General features: G+C 41.1%; 1 protein-coding gene and 1 long non-coding RNA gene across 44 annotated transcripts in view; one reads left to right on the top strand and one right to left on the bottom strand.

Annotated features, from left to right (window-relative positions):
• The window catches only part of WNK1 (WNK lysine deficient protein kinase 1), a 98,390-nt gene that overhangs the window by 27,785 nt on the left and 49,444 nt on the right, over window positions 1–21,161 (top strand). For all 43 annotated transcript variants that reach the window (XR_015285951.1, XR_015285950.1, XM_086886142.1 and 40 more), the window contains exons 2-4: window positions 4,443–4,615; window positions 8,559–8,779; window positions 10,826–10,983. Coding sequence is in view for 41 of the 43 variants with exons in the window: in XM_086886142.1 (XP_086742268.1) it covers window positions 4,443–4,615; window positions 8,559–8,779; window positions 10,826–10,983 (552 nt within the window). In the remaining 2 variants the exon portion in view is untranslated. The remainder of the gene's footprint in view (window positions 1–4,442; window positions 4,616–8,558; window positions 8,780–10,825; window positions 10,984–21,161) is intronic.
• LOC111927927 (uncharacterized) lies at window positions 570–16,061 on the bottom strand. The gene is made up of 2 exons (XR_015285958.1): window positions 15,718–16,061; window positions 570–2,206 (listed from the first exon to the last, which is right to left on the bottom strand). It is a non-coding gene; the product is annotated as an uncharacterized LOC111927927 (long non-coding RNA).

The following is a 21,161-nucleotide window of genomic DNA, read 5'->3' as shown; positions in this document are numbered from 1 at the left end:
AATGTAAACACCTTTGATAGCTCTTTCCTGCCCAAAACAAATGCAATGGGAAGGAGCTGGAGAAATGGAAACGGCCAAGAAAAAGCTGATTGAATCACTCTGAGCTGAACAATTGTTCATTTGCTGCTTGTCTCCTTCCAGGCCCCTGGCACTGCAGAACCCCGAGTCACGTGCTGGGAAGCCTTGCTGTTTGTCCTGGCTTGTCAAAACAATTTAATGTAGGTGGAAAGGAATGAATGAAATGAGCGGAGTAGGCTTGATGCATCTGTTTCAGTTTGTTCGAAGGGCAGCCCAGTGATTGGGATGTGACACTTAGGTCCTCCAGGGAAGCTATCAGTTTAGGAAGAACAATGCTGTCCATTTTATAAGGCAGTTAAATCCATTTTAGGAAACAAGCTCTCCTATGGTTTGACAGCTTTGTATATTTTTAAAAATATTTGGGCTATATGTGCTCAGCATGTGCCAACTTAGCTACTGCAGGAATGTGATTTGCTAACTTCTAGATTTAGGACTTTGTCTTGTCTGCCTAAGGTTGCTTATGGTTAAAAAAATACTGAGAAAGGAGAGAGTATGTCCATTTTTAAATTTTATTAGTGGGAATTCCAAAATGATTTGGTCTTTGAAGGATAGGTTATCAAGCTGTGTATTATTAACTGTTCTTAAAGTGCTGGCTTCTTTATAAAATTGCTCAAGTTTCCTAGGCTTATGGAAAACTACCAGTGAGTCTTCTACTTTCTTAGTTTCTGGGTGTTTGATTAAAAATAAAATCAAAGAAATCAACAAAAACATTAAAATTGTCTAACTAACCTTGTACTTGGTGAAACTGGAATGTTAATCTGTGAAGCCTATATTTCTGCTTTCAAATGAGAACAGCAAACGTGTGGAAACGATCCATCTATGTACCTGTTTACACCATGAGTTATTGGAAAAAGGCTGCAGGGGATAAATCTGCTTATCTGATTCACGCTTACAGTAATTGAATCAAAAAAAGGGCATATTTTGAGTGATTGGCCACAGACTTCATGACATCTTTAGAAGTGGAGATGGAGCTGAGGGTGTTGCAATTCTGCAGACTCCAGCTCAGAGGCCGGGGTGGATTCTGAGTATTGCCCCCAGTAGCTGCCTTGCTGGGATGGCACTTCTGGGCTTGAGATTCCTTTGGAGTATGCAGTTAGAGCTGAGGACTGTGAAAACTGTTCCCAAAGTCTTGCAAAACACTCCGAAATTCTCACTAAGTGATGATGGCTTCTTTCTCTCTGCCACGCTGTACAGCCACTTTCTGGATTCCATGTGATGCCCAATACTCTCATTCCCCTGCTTTTCCTGAGCTATTTGTACCTAATGTGGCTAGTAACATCTCAGTCTCCCAAATTACATACAGCACTCTATTTCATTTGCTTATTTCAATATTTTCATAGCTGCAGTTGCTTAAGTTGCATTTTTGTACAGGCATGAGGTGAAGTTGTTGCTTTTGCCCATGTTAACAGCTCAAAGGATGCCAACGTGCATTTGGGATGGGCTCTGGTTTGTCTCTGTGCAGCCTGGGAGATCTTGCTGTCTGATATTTTTAATTACTCAGGTTTTGGAAGTGGACATGTCATTTTAAATTGTATGTCGGCCTGCAGGCCCACTGTTTGCAAGTTGCATTAGAATGTAATTTGTACAGCTAAGACCAGTCACTGTGTATACAGACTTTGTAGGTATAATTGTACAGGAGATTCAGTATTTTCCTGAATGTTAGGGCTGTGGGTTCTTTTAAAGCATATTGACAGTCTTCTGTAACCTAGCATTAGTGTTCCTTTAGGAGAAGAATATAAAAAACCTGTTTTGGATGAGGGTGTGGGTTGTGTGTCCAAGGAAATGAGGGTAGTAAAAGGTAGTATGCATCGCTGGGCTTAGGAAACAAGTGGCCTCTCTGTCTTTTTCTTCCAGCTCTGTTTAATGTTCCCTTCTGCTGCTGCAGTTATGTACTGAAGGGTGCAGGGTTTCCTTGGTTGCAAAAACATAGCAGTGTTCCTGGGTGAAGGTTTTTGGCCTGTGCTTTGTCCAAACTTGTCGCAGATCACCGGGGCACCGTGGCTTTCAAAGCAGCGTTGTTTCACACAGTCTATTGCAGGTCCTGGTGGGTTTTTAATGCCAGCACTGAAGTGTTGAGTGTCTGTGCTGAAAGTCACAGCTGTGTTTGCAGGAACATGGTGCTGCTGCCCTGGATGTGACCAGAGAGAGAAATGAGTCCAGGTGTGGGTGCCTCTGCTCATTGATAAGAAAGAGTCATCAGAACTTGTTGGTTTCTAGCTGGGGACAGCAGTACAGGGGAGGGAAAACTGAATAAAGCCCTTAATGGAGATTGGGTTATATGGATTAAAATGAGAATGAAATGAAATATATTTGACTTGATGTTAAATTTAGATCTAAAACAGGTTAACAGTGTTTGTGGTAGATAACTTGTTAGTATGCACACAATAAAGAAAATGTAATCGAAGTGTGTATCTAAAATCTTGGGTTTGGACAAAAATGAATGCAGGTGTTCATGCTGACTATTTAAAAGTGATAGAAGAGTGATTGTTGCAGCCTTTTTTATATAATGACCATATATAAAGCTCAATTTACAGCTAAATAGAGTGGTTTAAAAACGTGAATTAAATGGGTCAAGTGCAGAGGCTGAGAATAGTGCTTTATTTTCCTGTAGGAAAGATGATATTGTGGTTGTGTTGTTTGAAGCACTGTTGCTTAGGAGTGTGTGTGTATAGTCAGCTGTACCTCTTGCTGCTCACTGCTTTTCTGTCTCACAGCAGTAGAAAGCAGCTAAGATGAGGTTCGAAACAGAGCTTGTGCTGCCTTGTTCATTGTAAGGAAAGGAAAGCTTTTAGGTGGGTAAGACAGCTCAAATGGGAGTACCAATTGCATATGAAAACCCCTGCAGCACCTAAGCAGACACGAATGCTCAGTTGTTGGTGGAGTGTTTCTGCAAATCAAATTTTTGCTACATCAAAACTCATGCAAGTACGCTTATGAAAGAATGGGAAGGGGTGGCAATGCTGTTCTGCAGAGTGAGGGAGTTGTAGGATTGAATGCTTTTTGATGTCTGTAGATTATATTAGTCATACTTAAGGATTTTGCATTTTCCTAAGAATTGTAAAAGTGAGTGATGTTCATAGATGCCAATAGGAAATCCCTGAGGTATTTCAAACCTGTTTTCAGACTTTTACCTGGGGAAATTGTATCCTTCTGAAAATTGGAGCTACATCTGAAAAAGAAGTTTGTCCATGCCTGAAAATACCCTGTGAACCTTTCAGAAGAAGTTGATGATCTTAGTGAATGTAGAATGGTTTAGATATTATATGGCTGAATTGTATTGAGAAAACACATGACCTGTAAACAAAGGAAGAGGAATTACTGTCTAGAGGACAATGGGAGTATAAGTAAATCCTGCATGTTTTTACTGCCTCCTTGTAATGGAAAAGACAATGTGAAATCAAGTGACTTAAAATTAATACTTAGATCTGACAAACAGGTCTTTGGTTATTGCTAAATAACTGTTAGAAATGATGCTTCTGAAATTTTTTGCTTTAAGTATATGCTGAAATATTTTGGTTTTTTAATGCAAACTGTCTGTGGAGCCAGTTTGTGCCAGTCAGACTGGTGTGAGCAGTGCATTGGTCAGCTGAGAGCACTGCATGGCACAAGGAGATGTCTTCTCTTAGAGATGTGCTGCTCACTCAGGTAATAGCTGCTTGGAGTCCTGGTGGGAGCTGATAGCCAGCTGTTGGTAGGTAATGCAACAGGATGGTCCAGGAATGCTTTTTCCTCTTCTGTCTCTGGCCAAAAGATTGCTCTCTGTCTATACTGGGAGCTTTTGGTTTTGTTGATGTGAGATTACAGGAAACTTGCTCAATGATGAGGTTCTGCCTTTAATCAAAGAAAACCTAATTAATTCACTTGATGGTCTTACAGCTACAGGAACATACTGTGTGTTAGCAGAGGTTTGATCTTTATCCCCTCTCTGGGTGGCTCATCCCATCTGTTACCAGTGGTCTGCATAGACGTCCAGGAGTAATGAAAGGTTGTTGCTGTGTACAGCAGGAGAGGGAGATGCTCTAAATGATCTGATTGCATTCTCAAACACTCAAGTGTTCAAGACATTGTCCCCATTCCACCCCAAGTCAGGCAGCAGCTGAAGTTAAGAATAATGCAGGAGGAAGCAGAAAGAAGAGTTAATCTACAGACCTGCAGTCCTTAACCCTGAGAGCAGTAGAATTATAAAGAACAACATATTATAAAAAGAGTGTAATAGGATGTGTTCAAAACAGACTATTTAAAGGTAATTGCAAACCAAATGGCATTTAAGACACCTGATCCTTGTGTGTACCTGTTTTCAAGCTGCTGCCTCTCAATGAGAAAATAAAGCAAAACTTTCTGATGCACCTTTTCTTTTCCATTAGGATCGGAAGCTGTCCAAGTCAGAGCGACAAAGATTTAAAGAGGAAGCTGGGATGCTGAAAGGGCTTCAGCATCCCAATATTGTCAGGTTCTATGATTCCTGGGAGTCTACAGTCAAAGGAAAAAAGTGTATTGTTCTTGTGACGGAACTCATGACGTCTGGAACATTAAAAACGTAAGTAAATGAAGACAAGTCACAGCGATTCTGTTTCATTAGCACAACAACAGAGCACCAGAAATTGGTGCTGTTTAGAGTGGATGACAACAGAGCCCTTTTGCTGAGGGATAACCTCCTGCAGGAACACTCTTGATAAAGAGGATAATTATTAACATTATGGGTTTGGTAGAACATCTTTTAAGTTAGCAAGCTCGTCAGTTCTTACTTGGGATGTCCCAGTAAGCACATGCACAAGACTTCTGGACTTCAAGAGCTCAGGAAGGCAATGCTCAGTTTTCACTTTTTCACAGATTTTTTTTTTTTTTTTGCCTCCAGCTGCTTTCCATCTAGGATGAGCTAGTTTGTAAAGCTGAAAGCTCAGTGAAAATCACAGTGCAGGAGCTGCAGCCGCTGCGAGGGCCTCTAGCAGTGTGTGGGGCTGCTGGGGGCTGGGGAGCCAGCTGCCATCCCTGTGCTGGGAATGCTGGCCTGGAATAACAGGGCTGTGTCCCTCTCTGCCATCCCTGTGCTGGGAATGCTGGCCTGGAATAATGGGGCTGTGCCCCTCTCTGCCATCCCTGAGCTGGGAATGCTGGCCTGGAATAACAGGGCTGTGTCCCTCTCTGCCATCCCTGTGCTGGGAATGCTGGCCTGGAATAACGGGGCTGTGTCCCACTCTGCCATCCCTGTGCTGGGAATGCTGGCCTGGAATAATGGGGCTGTGCCCCTCTCTGCCATCCCTGAGCTGGGAATGCTGGCCTGGAATAACGGGGCTGTGTCCCACTCTGCCATCCCTGTGCTGGGAATGCTGGCCTGCAGTAATGGGGCTGTGTCCCTCTCTGCCATCCCTGTGCTGGGAATGCTGGCCTGGAATAATGGGGCTGTGTCCCTCTCTGCCATCCCTGTGCTGGGAGCAGTGCTGCAGCCCTGCAGAGAAGGGGCTCTGCAGCCTCTGCTCCATGCCTGGCTCTCCCTTGGAGAGAAATCTCCCCTGGCCATGGGAGCAGGAGCAGTTTGCTGTCCCTGTGGCTGAAACAGCCTGTGAGTGGCTGTGCTTTTCACTGTGCTCATTGATGGCTACCAGTGCACCTTCTGCAGCAGGAAAATGGCTCTTTGGGACTCTGGGCTGCAGTTACAGGGAGGTATTTCTCTTGGAATAGTACTGGATGGCTCAGGATACAACAACATTCTCTAGCTGTGTGTTCAGTGGAGACATTGCTCAGGTTGTTTAAGGTATTTCAGATAAAAAAATAGATCTGCTGCTTCATGTGCTGTTTTCAGACAAGTAATAAGTTAATGGTTTTGCAGCTCTGTACAGATGCCTTTAAATAAAGTTTACCTAATTTTCTGCTGAATGTGTAGTGCTAGATTTTTTTCTCCCTTTTTTACTCCTTTATCCCTCTTACAGATTTTAATATTTGGATTGGCTTGTGTGATATCATAAGCAAGATGAAGTAATAATAGACAATTACAAAGTAAGGTGTTGGTAGGAAGAAATACCCCAGGTTTTCTGTCTGTGAGATTATTTTGTACCTTGAAATAAGAAAGCCTTTTTATTTAATCTGGAAAAAAAACATGCTCTTTAATTGAAGATCTTTTAGACTGTAGAGTTCTGGCTAGAGTTTTTCCCCACTCTTTTATAGCTGGTGTTATAATTGTGATTTAGTTTATTCTAGTCCACTTATTTAAGACTTGACAGGTAAACTGTATGGGGGATTTCAAGTGTGCCTTAATTATTTCATGTGCTTGTGGCAAATTCCTAGATTTACACTGTACAATTGTGTTTCCATATATTTGACTATTACTTCCATATCTTTTTTTCAGTATGTTTACATTACCTGCATTTGATAAAAGCAATGCCTTTCTTGTTTTGGTACTTGGGCCATAGACATTGTTGCCACTTGATGTAAAAAAGTGAACAGAATACAAGTGTGATGGTATCTTAAAGGAAATTTTCTCTTACCTTTTTTTTTTTTAGTAAGGATTCCTATAGCTCCTTGAGCTGTGTGTAACTGATTACAGAAACTTAGACTGGAAACCTCCTGAGGTCTCTTCGAGCCCAGGTTATTCTATGATAGTAGGAAAAGTGAAAACATACAGGCTAGTAGGCTTGTCTATTTTTGTGTATTTATATCTGTTTCCATTTTAAATTGTTCTCTGCACTAAGTGACATGTGACTTAATTTGGGACAGTGTTAGGGAACAGTGACAGCCACACTGCACAATGCTGGGTGATGGTTGGATGCAGGTCCTTTAACAGGGAGAAGCTGGCAGTGTTCTAGCATATTTGTAACCAAGAATGTACTTAGGGATTCCAGATGCTGAACTGAAGTGCCCCTACCATGTGATCTTTGGAACAGGCTCAAGAGAGATGAATGAGGGTTGTGTCAGTAGCCAGAATTCAAGTGGTAGCTGATGGATTCAGAACCTCCTTCAGCTTGTCTCCTCCTTGGCTTGGCTTTTCCCCTGCCTTTCTTTACATTCTGAGACCTGATTTCCTCTGGAACTGTCTCAATTGCTTTTACAGATTTGTTTTCACAGTAGGATCATTCCTAGCAACTTAATTTTCCAGATCTTATTTTGAACTGGAAAAATTAAAATAAAAGGGACGAATACACTGCATTTCTGTCTTGGAGCTGATTGAAGTGATTTCAGCAGGCTGTATCTCCTATTGAAGTGAATCTGCAGAAGAGACTGACCACTACCATGGAATAATTGAACACAACTTGCTTTTAGTTTTAAGATTGCAGTTGCTGGATTCCATGCTGGTTACAGAATTTACCAGCAGTCTTGCTGTAGTGTGAAACTGGTCTTTATCTGAGACTCTGGCTAAGTAACATTGCCTGAACAAGAATAAAGCCCTTGCTCTATGCAATGTGCTATTCTCTACATGTAGTCCAGCCCATACTTTTTCAGAAGGAACAAAACAGCTCTTCATTTCAAATTGTTACCCAAAGAGAGCTGGAGAGAAAACCTTGCTGGAAGGCACTTGAAAACTGTCAGAGGTTATTCACCTTGTGGCATCTCTAATCTGCTGAAGTTAAGTAATAGAATAAGATAGTAGTCTTAGGTCATGCATGTTGAAAAAATATTTTTGGTATGACATTTGACTCTTCTGCCATGGGGTTTCAAGGAGTGGCAAAGATAGAGCAGTTAAGGTTGGGTAGCATTCTACCTGCAAAGGGATACAGACTGGTATGAGCTCTTCCACCTCAGCTATTTGACAGAGCCTTTTTAAAGGTTTCTCTGCCCTCTCTGTGACTGGCCATAGTTTTGAAGTAATGAGTAGTACCAGTTGGATTCAGGTGATCAAACCCTGTCCTGCATCAGGGAGGGGATCTCTGAGAATTTCTAATTTACTTGATAACTCCACAGTTAAATTTGAAGCAGATTTAAAATGTAATGTGGAAACCTTGAACAGAGTGCTTGGACCCCTCCTGTAAACAAGGGAGTGCCGATTTCAGAGCTCTTGCAGTTTTCCACAGCTCTGTACTTCGTTGATTATTAACATTCTGGATCTAGTGACCCACCTCCCCACCCAGTTAGAATTAATTGAGGTAGATGTTTTAAGTGCTTCAGAAGTTAAATAGATAAAGACCTGTAATGCACAAGCCCTGACTTATTTGTCATTGAAGCAGTGCCTTGAAATTTAGCAATCCAGCTGTCTAATTACCATAGAATGATTTTGCATGCAGAGGAGTTATCAGCTATGTACACCAAGCTTTCACACTTTTGTTTCATCAGTATAGTCTGATGGCTAGAAGAAAGGGGATGGGTTTTGTAAAGGGGAATCATCTTTAGCTCCTCTGAAGTCCTGAAACACCCAGGTAGATTTAAAGTAGAGGTTTAAATTTTTACATGTCTTTAATTACTGTTTCTTTGCTTCCAAGCAGCAAATGGTATAGTTTAATCTACTGTCTGTTAGCAGGATCTCTTTAACCTATTGTTACTTTTTTCATTAGGTATTTGAAAAGATTTAAAGTGATGAAAATTAAAGTACTACGAAGCTGGTGCCGTCAGATACTGAAAGGCTTACAATTTCTACACACACGCACTCCTCCCATCATTCATAGAGACTTAAAATGTGACAACATCTTCATTACTGGCCCCACTGGATCAGTCAAGATTGGAGACCTTGGTCTGGCAACCCTGAAACGAGCTTCTTTTGCCAAAAGTGTGATAGGTAAGCCTCTCCTGTTTTGGAGGCTGTTGACCCAGCCTACCTCTTTAGAGACTTGAGTGTTTTAAGAACTTTCCCAAAAAACATGCTTACAAAGGTACATGGTCAAAGCCTGGAAGTGTGTAGGCTTTGTCTCTTGGTTGCTGAAGTCATTCTGTGTTCCTAATGCAAAGACATGGTGAAATTTTGGTTGTGCTTTTGTTATCTATATATTAACATTAGCTATTTCAGAATATGGAGTTCTTGTTCTGCCCAACAATCTAGTGCAACATTGTTGATAAAACCACTCTTTACTATGTATAAATCTTACCTTTGATGTGGTGCTGCTTCAAGAAATGTACAAATGCATATTGGTGACCAAACAACATTTTGATATTTAGTGTAGCATTAGTTCATATGGCCAAATTTTTTTTTAATTGTCACCAGGGGTTAATATTGAATCTCTTGCAGCTTGTGAATAATCAGAAGCTGAGGTATACCAAAGTCAATATTATATATATGTAATTTAATAATAACACAGACTGTGGTGTAATGCCTTATTCAGGAGGTCTGTAGAATGTGGATTTGTGTGAATTAGGAGGGTGCATTGGGAAATACTGCTTTATTCTGGCTCTGTCCCTATGTATCCATTCATAACCTTTTTCAGAAATTGGTTTGGTGGAACTAGAGTAATTTTTCTTGTGGATTCTTGAAAGAATTGGTTTTATCAGCTTTGTTTTTATGGTTGGGTGGATAGACTGCAGGGAATGAAGTTTCTTTCGCTCTCAGTATTTAGAGCTTGCTAAAATTCAGCATTACTCAACAGTCCTGTGCCAGATTCCTAGCTGGGATCAATGGTGTATACCTGTAAATTTTCTCACAAGCTGTCACTGAAATATTTCCTGCTTCTTAACCAGGTCAAAGTATTAATAGGGAAAAAAAGAATGGTGTTAAAAACCATAATTTCTTAAGCATATTTGTCAAATCTTCAAATTTATCACTGGAAAATTACCATCTGTTACATAGTTATCTGCTAATGATTAGCCTTTGGATAAATGACTGCAGTTAGATTCTTTTTGGTTTGGTGTGATGAAAACAAGCAATGGGCTGTAGAGTGATCTGTAAATTGTCTGGAATCTGGTGTCTGCAGGAAATAATTCTGTGCTTAAATTTACAAAAAGCAAACTTGCATCTCTGGCTTAAAGTAAATCTGATCATACAATGCAGTCCCTTTGTTTGCAGAAGGGATCTGTGATGCTTCACTGGGCCATAATTTTCTGCACACTATTTAAATGGGACTTGTTGAATCTCACGCTCTATGCCTGTAACTCAATCTCTCTGTATTTCTGAGTATTTTTGACTGTAGGATGTCCCTCACTAATGCCTGTATCTGCAGTAGGCCTATAAATATACTGCAGGTGGGAAGGTAAGTATATGAAGAAAAGGGCTCTGGTGAGTGGCCTTTGCAGAAAATTACCTTTTATCCTCTTTTCACGGCGATTTGTATTTGTAACAACAGAGCTTTTCATTGCAAGGCCTTACCCGAACCATTCTACTTGAGCAAGTAGATGGAGAGCACCAGTCAGAGACTAGCTGTGGGCTCTTACCAGTACTACTGCTTTTGCAGCAGAGGGCAGTCAGGTAATCTGTGAAACAAGCTTTAATGTGCCTCTTTCCTTACAGGGAGAAAAGGTAAGTGCTTTAACTCTCCTTAGTATTTGGTTTGCAGCCTATGGCTAGTCTGCAGTTTTTCCCTCTTCTCGTCCCCTCCCCTCCCGTTTGATTTCAGGCTAATGCAGTCTGTTCTGATTTTGGTATCAGCTAACGTCCCTAAACCAGGAATCGCATCACATCTCACATGCCATTGTTATTCCACCAAGGCCTTGCAATGGAAGACTCACAAAGTGCATTGGTGCAACAGAGTCACTAAGGGTTTCCTCCCTCTTCTTTTTGCCTCCACTTTGTCTTGTCTCACAGGTCTGCCCAGCCGCGTGCCCCTGCGGTGAGTAACGCCAGCAGCCTCTGCTCGCTTTGAGACATTTAGAGTCTGAATCGTTCTTTTAATTTAAGGTACCCCAGAGTTCATGGCCCCCGAGATGTATGAGGAGAAATATGATGAGTCCGTTGATGTATATGCTTTTGGGATGTGTATGCTAGAGATGGCCACGTCTGAGTATCCTTATTCCGAGTGCCAAAATGCCGCGCAGATCTACCGCCGAGTGACCAGCGTAAGTCCCTCCTCACCCCAGCCCAAAGCTGCTGCTGCCAGCAGTGCTGTGCAAGTGTGTGCAGGGAAGAAGAGCTGAAAAGAGGTTATGTTGGGATGAGTGCTGGTTGAACTCATGGAACATCTGTCCAAAGCTTGTAAAATACGTGAATGGAAATAAAATTGTGCATTTGTTCATATTCTTCTTTCAGTATGTAAGTAGGTATTATATAGGGTTTAAAAAAAATAATATGAAGAAACCAACCCCCCCAAACCAAATAACAAAATGCACTAGAATAATAACAGATTATTTTCTAAGCCACTTGGGGGGGATGGTGGAAGTAGTTCTGTCTGAAGAGGAGCTGGTAACCTTGTTCTCTGCAATAAAGCTGGATAACAGATTTGAGCACTGGCTTAGCTGCCTGCCAGTTACCTAGAGTGATTTTAATGGTTTATTGAACTCTGAGTGGTCCTTTCCTCCTGTGTTTTGGGGCACTTCTTATTATGATGAAGTGGAAACACTTGATAAGTAGCAGGAAGCTATTCCACCCTGGTAAGTGCTGGGCAAGTGTAGTGGTGGAGTCACTGTGGGAGAAAACAAATACAGCTGAGAAGGCAATCAAGAGATTAGAGCTGGTCCATCTGACCAGACTGAGGGGAACATGCAGACCTTGAGTGTAGGAAGCAGAAATGTGCAGCATTGGTGTGGTTAGATTTAATCTGTGCTATCTGAGGCGTGTTGTGAAGACTGTACCAGTGCAGTGAAACAAACACCTTCAACCTTGTGACCCAAGCACTCAGAGAGAACAGTGAGGTGGCTGCTTGGGGAAGTGAAAACTCGCACTGGATTTCTCAGAATACCTGTGCACATGTGCAGGGGAGGAAAAAACAAGCCAGACTTACCTCTTCATCCATAGACAAATGAGTTCTGTTAATCTTCTGTGCACATTATTTCAGAGAAGTTGCAGGTTTAATAGCTACTTGCTTAGCTTTAGAAAAATAAAATGCTCTCTTGTTCCTGATGCCTCACACTGCAAAAGGCAGATATAACTCCTGACTTAGAGCTGGAGATGAGTCTTTGTGTGAGAAGCAATGAATTCTGAAAAGAGGCTTGGTGTGAAATAAGACTATCCCATTTTTTCAGGGAAATATTGGAGGGGCACAGAAGAAGGAAAAAAAGGCATAAGCGGTCACTTTGTTTTTTTGCACAGATGTTAGAATAAGTTTTTATATACATATATACATACAGAGTTGCTGATTGTTTTGGTTTGGTTTCTTTTTGCATTTTGGCAAACTTACCTGTTATTTTCTAAATAGAATTTAAGAACTAGGCTAAAGGCTAGTCCTTACTCTGTGTGCAGCATAGTTGACCTGCAGGCAGCTGGGACCAGTGAGAGAAAGCTACATATCTTACTAGAACAGTCTCTGTGGTACCTTTTACTGTGCTTCTGGAAGTGTCTTGGACAGAGCCAAAGCAGCAAAATTTGGATGGACATTGCCTAATGGAACTGTCCTGCCTGTTCCTTAAGAAGTGCTGGGAACTGGGCTGTTGGTGAGAATCAGCTGCTGAGACAGTCTCAGGTTTGGAAATCCCCAGCTCTCACAGATCTGTCCTTTCCCCGCTCTTTGAAGTACAGAACTGGAAAGCTTTGGGGCTTGCAGCAGGAAAGGTTAGCTAGAGACTTAGCAGGGTTGCACTTACCACTTGTTTCTTGTGTGTGCTGCTCTTTTCTCCCCGTAGTTTCTGGCTGACAGTGGAAATTCTGAGTTGATGAGCAACACTGGTAATTTTTTGGTCTGTCCCACACCACCTTTTATTGTGCTCTGCTGATGGTTCACAAATCAAATTTATTGGTTGATTTATTTTCCCAGCTATTTAATTTACTGCTTGAGAGCTCTTAAGATATACTTTGATATGAAATCCAGCAGATCTTGTTTTCTTTCAGGAGGAGCAAAGGACAGGAAGGTAAAGAAACTGAAATGTACATTGTCTGCTTCTAAAGGCTGTGTGCTTTGATATATTTGGGGTTTATTTCAGTGGACTTGCAGAGCAGTTTGTTCAAAACAAAACCAATGAAGCAAGATGTGAAGAATTTTCAAGGGAAGCTTTCAATGAAGCAAGACAACGTTTTCTGGAAATAAAACAATCCTGTTTTAACTGATAATGCAGGATTTGGTGTTCTATAAAGGAGAAAGAGACCTGTGTTATGAAAATGAAATAAAACACTCCTGGCATTCCTTTGAAGAGCCAGGTAGTTTTAGATGTAGAAGATTTTACAGATGTTAGAAGTTTAGACCGTGTGTGCAGTTGTGGGTGAGGGATGAACCATTTGCCAGATTCAGTACTTGAAAGGCCAGTGTGTGAACCCTCAGTAACAGAGGAGGCAGAAAAGATCCTCCTGCAAAGGTGACTGCAGCAGTTCTTACCAACACATCTTCTAATCTGTGTTGGAAGGTGAGTGTGTTTTGTGGAAGATGTTTTGCCTCTCCATTTCAGCCCCACCATTGCAACCTCCCTGGAGTTTTTAGGGGTGTTTTGAGGTAGCAGCTACAGTCCTGCTGTGCCTTAAATTGAAAGGATTATTTTATCTAGGTGCACACAGAGAGCAGAAGGAGGGACAATAGGAATGGACTGCTATGAAAGTCATGAAAAATCATACCATGTTGGAGCTTAAAAACCATTGAAACTGCAAAGGCAGTGAGATCAAAATGTGCAGCCACTCACTGCAGGCCATATGTATTTAAATTAATTAATCTCCCTCGCCCTCTTTGCAGGAACTATTAGGCTTAGTAAAAAGCAAAGTTGCTGCATTATCTTAAATCCTTGCTGTTGCTTAGGACAGAATCCTGTAAAAGGTGTCATAATGCCCTGATGTCCTCTCAGAACCTCTTGGTAACACCAGCTGATGTTTTCTCCTGTTTTGGCTGTGCAGTGCTCTCTTTTTTAGGGGGCTTTCAGCATGCTTTGTGTTTTGACTTGACACCTTTTGTGACAAGGATGGCCCTAGCTGATGTCCAGATGCTGCAGCTTTGCAGTATTGCTCAGAGTACTCAGTCCTGTTCTACTTCTCTGGTTCAGGGTCTTTCCTCATGGTTGGAAGCAGTATTTTGTTAAATAATGCACCTTGTCAAGCACAGATTTAGAGTTTGGATCTAAAGGCTGAAGTTCCTCTCAGAGATGAGACATTTTTTGGCCCAGGCAGTAATTCTTGCTTCACATCTTGGACAATAGCATTGCTGCATGAGCCTGCTGTTCCTAAGATGCTTGTTTATACTGTCTACATTGTCTCACTGGGAAGTTCCTGTATTTCCTTAAAACATTCCTAGGATAAAGTTCCTGAATTTTCTCTGGCCCAAGAAACACAAGTTCAATTAAACTGTTATTCTGTATCGCTTTATCTAGAAAAAATCCTTTAACAAAGTAATTTGGATATATATATGTATGTATATATTTGGCTTAAAAAACACAACTGTGCAGAATTTGTAGGGCTCAAGGTGTTATGCTGAACTGTTTTACCATTCTGGTAAGGAAATCAGCAGTTTGACACAGAATATTGACCTGTTGGTACTTGCACCCTTTAGCATACTCAGTCCAGACCCTTTCACCAGCAGTTCCTTTAGAAAGGAAAGACATCTGCATGGCTTGTCACTCAAGCATAAAGGAACCTAGCCTTGCTCTTTGTTTTCATTTAATCACAATGCTGCAATTCTGTCTCCAAACCCCGTTTTCTTTATTGAAGCCATCCTCTGCTCTTCTTTAGAAACGGTTCCAAATAAATTAATAGGCAGTGCTTAGAGAAATTGCATCTCTTTGGATTTTTACCTTCCTGTGGAATGGGGAAATCTGAGCTTTAAGCAGTACATCTGTGCAGCTGGGACTGAGTGTGTCCAGTGAGCACTTACTGATGCCTCCTTGGCCTCAGAAAAGAAATCATCTAAGCCTGCAATGAATTGATAACAAGCTGCACTATTGTTAAAGTGCTCTTTCCCGCTCCTTTGGTTATTTTTTCTCCTCTGCCCTCTCGTGCAAGCACAGTTGTCTGTGTGGCATGCTGCTAGATTAGGGAATAGGACCCCCTTTTTTTGTTTGGGTTTTTTATTTTTTACAATTCTGCTCTGTAGCCAAGTAATGCAGAGAGTGACAGTGCAAAATGAAATCAAGATACGTAATTCTGTTGTGTACTTGCTTGCATAAAAAGCAAAACAAAAAAAAAGAGCTTGGTAAAATTCAGGAGGGTTTCCCTGTCTTTGTTCTTCTCAGGAGACTGGTTCCTGTTCCATGCATATTGCAATTAAACAGTGTGTCACGGGAGATATTTAAAATGGGCTACACGTGCATTTAAATGGAAAAAGAGATATTTATAGAGCAGACATCTTAAGTATGATTTCTTAATATAGTCTGTTTGGGAATCAATGCAGGGAAGGCATAACTGACTGCAGTAACTTCAGCTGCTTTGCCTCAGCCTCTGGTGGGACCATGGAAACCCAAGCTATTGCCTCAAAAATCTCAATTTCTAACACTTGGGTGTCCCAAGGCTTAAATTTGTAAGGTGATTGACTAGTCCTAGGACTAGTAAAGACAATCACTATGTTTATTGTGCAGATTTTTCTTCTTCGTGCATATCTACCACTGACATAAAAATCCAAGTATGTTCATTGCAAAACAGAAATATCCTCAGTTTGAAATGCACCAATCATCTGAATATGAGTAAAAAACTCCATTTTTCTTTCTCCCCCTCCCATCATATGAACTTACCTTGTAAGCTTTCCTGATGGACTTGTGCTCTGTACTTGATTTTCTCCACGCTTTCTTTGACCAAGTGAAGTTTTGTAGTTGTTTTTTCTTTCACCAGAAGTCCAGTCTCTTCTCTCTAAACAAATGTCTGTTGTCTGAGCTGGCCTTGAGATGAGAAGGGGGGAAAAAAAAAAGCATTTGCATTTTGACTTTTAAAAAAAAAGTTGTCCTGTACTAAAATGTTCCACATCAGGCATAACATTTTTCTGTTCTCCAGAGCTTAAAAAAGGGCCTAAGGGGACAAGGCACATAATGAGTAACCTGACCAGGCAGTGTCTAACTGGTTTAAAACCCCTTAATCTCCCAAACTGGTGGGAACTGGAACTCACTGGTTAGGGTGAAGGTCATTCTCTTTGCTGGAAACAAGGCAGTTACAGAGTGCTGTAGTTGGGTCAGTTGAGATAAAAGGAGTCTTTTCTTTAGTGTTTTAAAAGTTAGGTGTCATAACTGTCCAGAGCAGTCAACTGCTTCATTTTCACTAGAGATGCAGTAGGCAAAGTATTCCAGCTCTTAGTTTATTCTTCTTCTTCCTGAGGGCTCTTAAGTAGCAAATAAAAAATGCTAAACTTCAGACATATGATTAATTTTACTTGCAGTACTTAATGAGTGATGATTAATTTCCTCTTCTACTTCCTGGAAGCAATATCTAGCATTTTTTAGGCATGAATAAAGCTGTTTTCTTTACCTTGAATGACTTGGTTTCTTGACCTGGTTTAAATAGATACAGAGATATCCTTCCTAACAACTTTTTTAGAGAGAAAAATACATTGGAAACAAAAGTCAGTGGAAAAGTTAGAGGAGGAAACCCTCCAACAGAGAAGGTGATCTTCTGTGGAAGCAGGTATTGAAAAGCCACAAACCTTCAACTGAGTGCAGGAAACAGATTAATTGTAAGAAAGGATAAAATCTTGTATTCCTTCAAAGAAGAAACTTCTGGCAGTAGAGTGTGAAATGTAAAAAAAATTGCACATTTGCTATTCTTTGCCTCACACTGACTGAACTAAAGAATGCTGAAGCTTGGAGCCCTTGCCTCTTGTAGCTGTTCAACTCCATCACAAGCATTTTGCTGTAAGAGCTTTAAAAGTGCAGGATCTTCCTGTGTGGGGGTCCAGGCACTGACTCATCAATTCAGAAGTGTAGAGCCTTCAAAGTGGAAGGTGGGAGTTCAAGGATTTGATGCATTAATATCTTAAGCAGCCTTGCATGTTGCTTTGGAAGTCCTATTTGCCAAGTCACAATGATCCAAGTAAGGAAAAGCAGCTTGAGCTCTCAGGCAGCACAAAAATGCTGAGGGGACTGGAGCATCTCTTATCAGGACAGGCTGAGGGAGCTGGGCCTGGGCAGCCTGGAGAAGACTGAGAGGATCCCATCAGTGGCTGAGTATCTGCAGGGAGGCTGCCAGAGGATGGAGCCAGGTTTTTGGTGGGGCCAGGCAATAGGACAAGGGGCAATGGGCAGACACTGATGCTCAGAAGTTCCACCTGAACATGAGGAAGAACTTCTTTCCTGTGCAGTGACCGTGCACTGGAACAGAATGTGCAGAGAGGGTGTGAAATCTCCCTTTGGGGAGATGTTCCAGAACCATCTGGAGGCAGTGCTGTGTCCCATGTGCTCTGGGGTGGCCCTGCTCGAGCAGATGTCCCACTGTGGTCCCTTCCAAGCTGACCCAGTCTGTGATTCTATGTCATTTTCACAGCTAAGTCAGATGATGCCTGAGTTTGGAAGGGAAAAGGCTTATTCAACTGAATTATTTTCTGAAAGTAGCTCACTGTTCAGCATCAAAAACCTTAAGATTTCAGCTAAAATGGTTTTTGTCAATTCTGATGTGAAACAAACTTGGTTTGAAGTAAAGGGAGCTATTTCTTCCTTAGGTTGCTCACTGATGAGCCTGGATTGTGTCTTTTGGCAGCTTTGAACAGGATGTGACTTTAAGATGCTCAGGATTTAAAAGGAGTGGAGGATTGTGAGCACTGGTTGAGTTGCATAAAATCATGTGTAATTTAAGTTCTGAAATATAGTGCTAATGTGGAGTTTCTAAATGTATTTTTAGAAACCTAAGAAAGTTCACAGAATATGGGCTAAACAATGTATCTTTAAAAACTTGAGAAGTTTTTAAAGTATCTTTTAAGGATCAAGTCTCTATCAACTATGATCCTAGTATGTAATATTCTGTCCTGCACTGCCATGCATTTAGCTCCTACATTAGGTGAGGTTAATTGAACAGGGGATGGGAAGGTGGCTTTTGGGAACAGGGAGAAGTGTTTTTAAAAGGCCTGGCTCTGCAGTGTGATGAGAACCATTATAATTCTGTGACTGGTGAATCACTGAAGCATTCCTGTGGGGAGACTGATGGCTCAGTGTTACTTGTCACAGAGTGCCACTAGTTAAAAATACTGACACTAAGAATGCATAGGCTGCTATTTCTTGTCCTGCCAGCTGTGCTGCTATAGCTGCAAGGGCTGGGAATGGGATAACTCCAGGAAAGTCTTCACTCCCAGTAGAATAAGGCTGAAAATAAAAGGCATGGTGACTTTTTGTGCATTGCTGGAATTGTGCACTATTTCTGGTGTTTGCAATATTACCTTAGGTGGTACCAAATGGATTTTGTGGCCCGTTACATCACTTTTTAAAATTCAGTTCAAAGTCCAGTGGAACTAATCTGTGGCTTTTGAGTTACTGTACATGAACTTAAAAATGAGTGCAGAACAATGATTTCCTACCACAGTGGGAGCAGATTAAAGCAGGGAGTGCAACTAATACAATTTTATTTTTCAAAAACATGTTTTCCATACTGCAGATAGAAGACAGAACACTTCTAGTATTGTGTCACTGTGGCATTTCTAAATTTATATAACTGAAATGTGTGTCTAGGCATGTCTGGTTTTGGGGGTTTTTTTTGAAAGTCATTTTCAAGCTGAAGTCCCAATAAAGCAAAGGGTTATTGAGCTAGCTCAAGATGTTACAGAGGCAGCATCCCGGTTTCTAAGGGTGAGGTTCAAGAACTGTGCATGATAGATGCAGCTGATCTTACCTTTATTCTTCTGTGCAAAACAGTTAATACCTGGTTTACTTGTCCAGTCAGACTTCAGTGTTTCAGAGGAACCTCTGTTCTCATACTAAACAAAGCCCTTTTCATTGTTCCTTGCACCAATATGCTAATTGTTTGCCAGCTGTGCACAAAGAAACTGTGTCCTGGTTACAAAATTCCCTGTTCTGGAGCTAGTTTAATTTCTTCTATACATGAGATTTGCTGCAATTACAGTAGTTCTTGTGATTGTTTCAGTTAAAAATTTAATTACTGTTCTTAAATTCAGATTCTTTGGACTTCTAAAATAAATGATGCTTTATTTACCTGGTGGTTCTGAAGAACCATGGACCTCCATGTCTTAAGTGAAGACATAAAATAGCTTTTTTGCTGGGCTGGATGACTTGTCAGTGGGGTAGCTCTGAGCCATAGTACTCACATATTCTGCAGTAGTGCATAGCATTTCAGTATTATCACAAATTCAGTGGGTTTTGACTTGAGTTACTGCCTTTACGTGAGAGTGCAGCCAGTGATTTCTAAGAGAAGCTGTGAGTAGTTCCTGTTCAAACTTCAATGTGTGGGAGCAAAGTCTCAGAGCTGTAGCCTACTATAGCAGTCTTGTAAGGCTTTGAATGCTGTAAAATGTAATGACTTCAGTGGGTAAAAGTGCAGTATTGAGGCACTGACTGAGGAGCTGAGCAGGCAGTGTCAGTGTTCTCCAGCTCTTGGAGAGGAGATGTGTGTGAAGGTGATAGTGAGCAGTGATTGCTGGCTGAATGAGGAGTCTCTTTTACTCTTCTCAGCAAAACTTCTCTCATACAAATTTAACTTTAGGAAGAAGCAATTGGTTTGTGTGTGTCAATCAAAATACAAATATGCCTTGTGTGTGTAACAATTTTAATTCTGTACATCTGCCAATTTGTTGTTGTGATTGACCTCAAATTTTTTAATGAATGCCTCAAAATTTTTTTGAGGTTAGGTGGTAAATTGAAGAGGAAGAGTTTCTAAATGGTGATCAGTGAGGTTGTAGGCAGCAGGCCTGTAGAAATTCGACAGTGCCATTGTCTGCACAGTGTGATTGTGGACTCTGGGCACATGTGCTTACCTGGTGGCTTGGGAAAGTTAAGGATCATGAGACTCAAATAATTACACAGCTGCACTGCAGAGGGGGAAGGCCACTTGGTTAAGGTGTTTCTGTGGCATAGAGCTCTCACATAGCAGAGATGGGAAATCTCGATGGGGGTGATGGTAGATGCATCCCATTCAAAAGGTGTTGGGTTCAAAATGTGCAGTTGTTGCTTTTGGTCAGGAGGGAGGACAGCGAGGGCTGAGCAGAGCCTCAGGAGCTGCCTCACTAAAGCTTTCATCTTCCTCTGCTTGTATTGCAGTAATGCTGTTTACTCTGCTGGGATACTCATCTGCTACAGAGCTTATTCTGCTGGATTTACCAATTTAATTCTTGGCAGAATTATCAATTGTCCAGAATTAATTGCTATGAAAATACTGACATCAGTGAAGCTAAATTTTTACTTCTGTTTAATATGTTGCATTTCTATTTTCTTAAAAAAGCTACTCTAGTTTGCTTTTTAACCAGAAAAAGAAAATCAATCCTCTGTAGGCAAACCATGTGTCTGAACTGAATAAATCTTAAGCTGAAGTCTTTCTTTCCATAGTATGTATTCAGTTGAACTGGGGTGAGGCTTATCAAAAAGTTTCAGGTGCATCCTGTGAGAAATAAGGGAAGAACTAAATCTGAAAGATCGTTCTTGAAACAGGCAGCAGGACTAAAATGAGGCATTAGAGGTGGTGAAATGGTTAAACATGCAGGTTTTGAGGGCTGTGGGTGAGTTACTGATTGCAGGTAGTGAAATTTAGGAGATCACGAGGTAAACCAATTTAAATGCTATATATACCATTGCCTGAGGGCTTCTTTGGGACTGGGGGAAAGAGGTCAGATCTTTTTTTTCCACTGCAATCATACTCTCCTTCTAAATTCCTGAATTAATGGTTTGTGGCAGCCTGGGACTGGCTCAAACTGGAATTGTAACAACTTAGCCGAAGGAAATACAGACACTTTAATTACTTTGTGTGATTTGACTTTGCTGCTGGTGCTATTAGCTTCTGGACTGCACTGTTAGAACGTTTTCTTGGAGAAGGTTAATCAGCTGCTGTAGAATGCTTTTCAGGCTCTTAGAGTTACAGCATCTTTGAAAAGAGCCAAACAAGAGTTGTGGTTAGACTGGGACAGGTAACTGGACGTGTCAAAAGTTGAAATGTTGAATGTTCTTTGCAGGTCATGCCACGTACCCCAGAAAAGTGTAGCCATAATGAAGTGTGTGGAATGTTGCTTTTGCAACACTGATGGTGTATACTATAAAAA

This window comes from Cyanistes caeruleus, chromosome 4 (genome assembly GCF_971803275.1).
Source record: "Cyanistes caeruleus chromosome 4, bCyaCae1.hap1.1, whole genome shotgun sequence".
Taxonomy (NCBI): domain Eukaryota; kingdom Metazoa; phylum Chordata; class Aves; order Passeriformes; family Paridae; genus Cyanistes; species Cyanistes caeruleus.
Note: the sequence above shows the minus strand (reverse complement) of the source record. Positions and strands in the feature narration are given on the sequence as shown.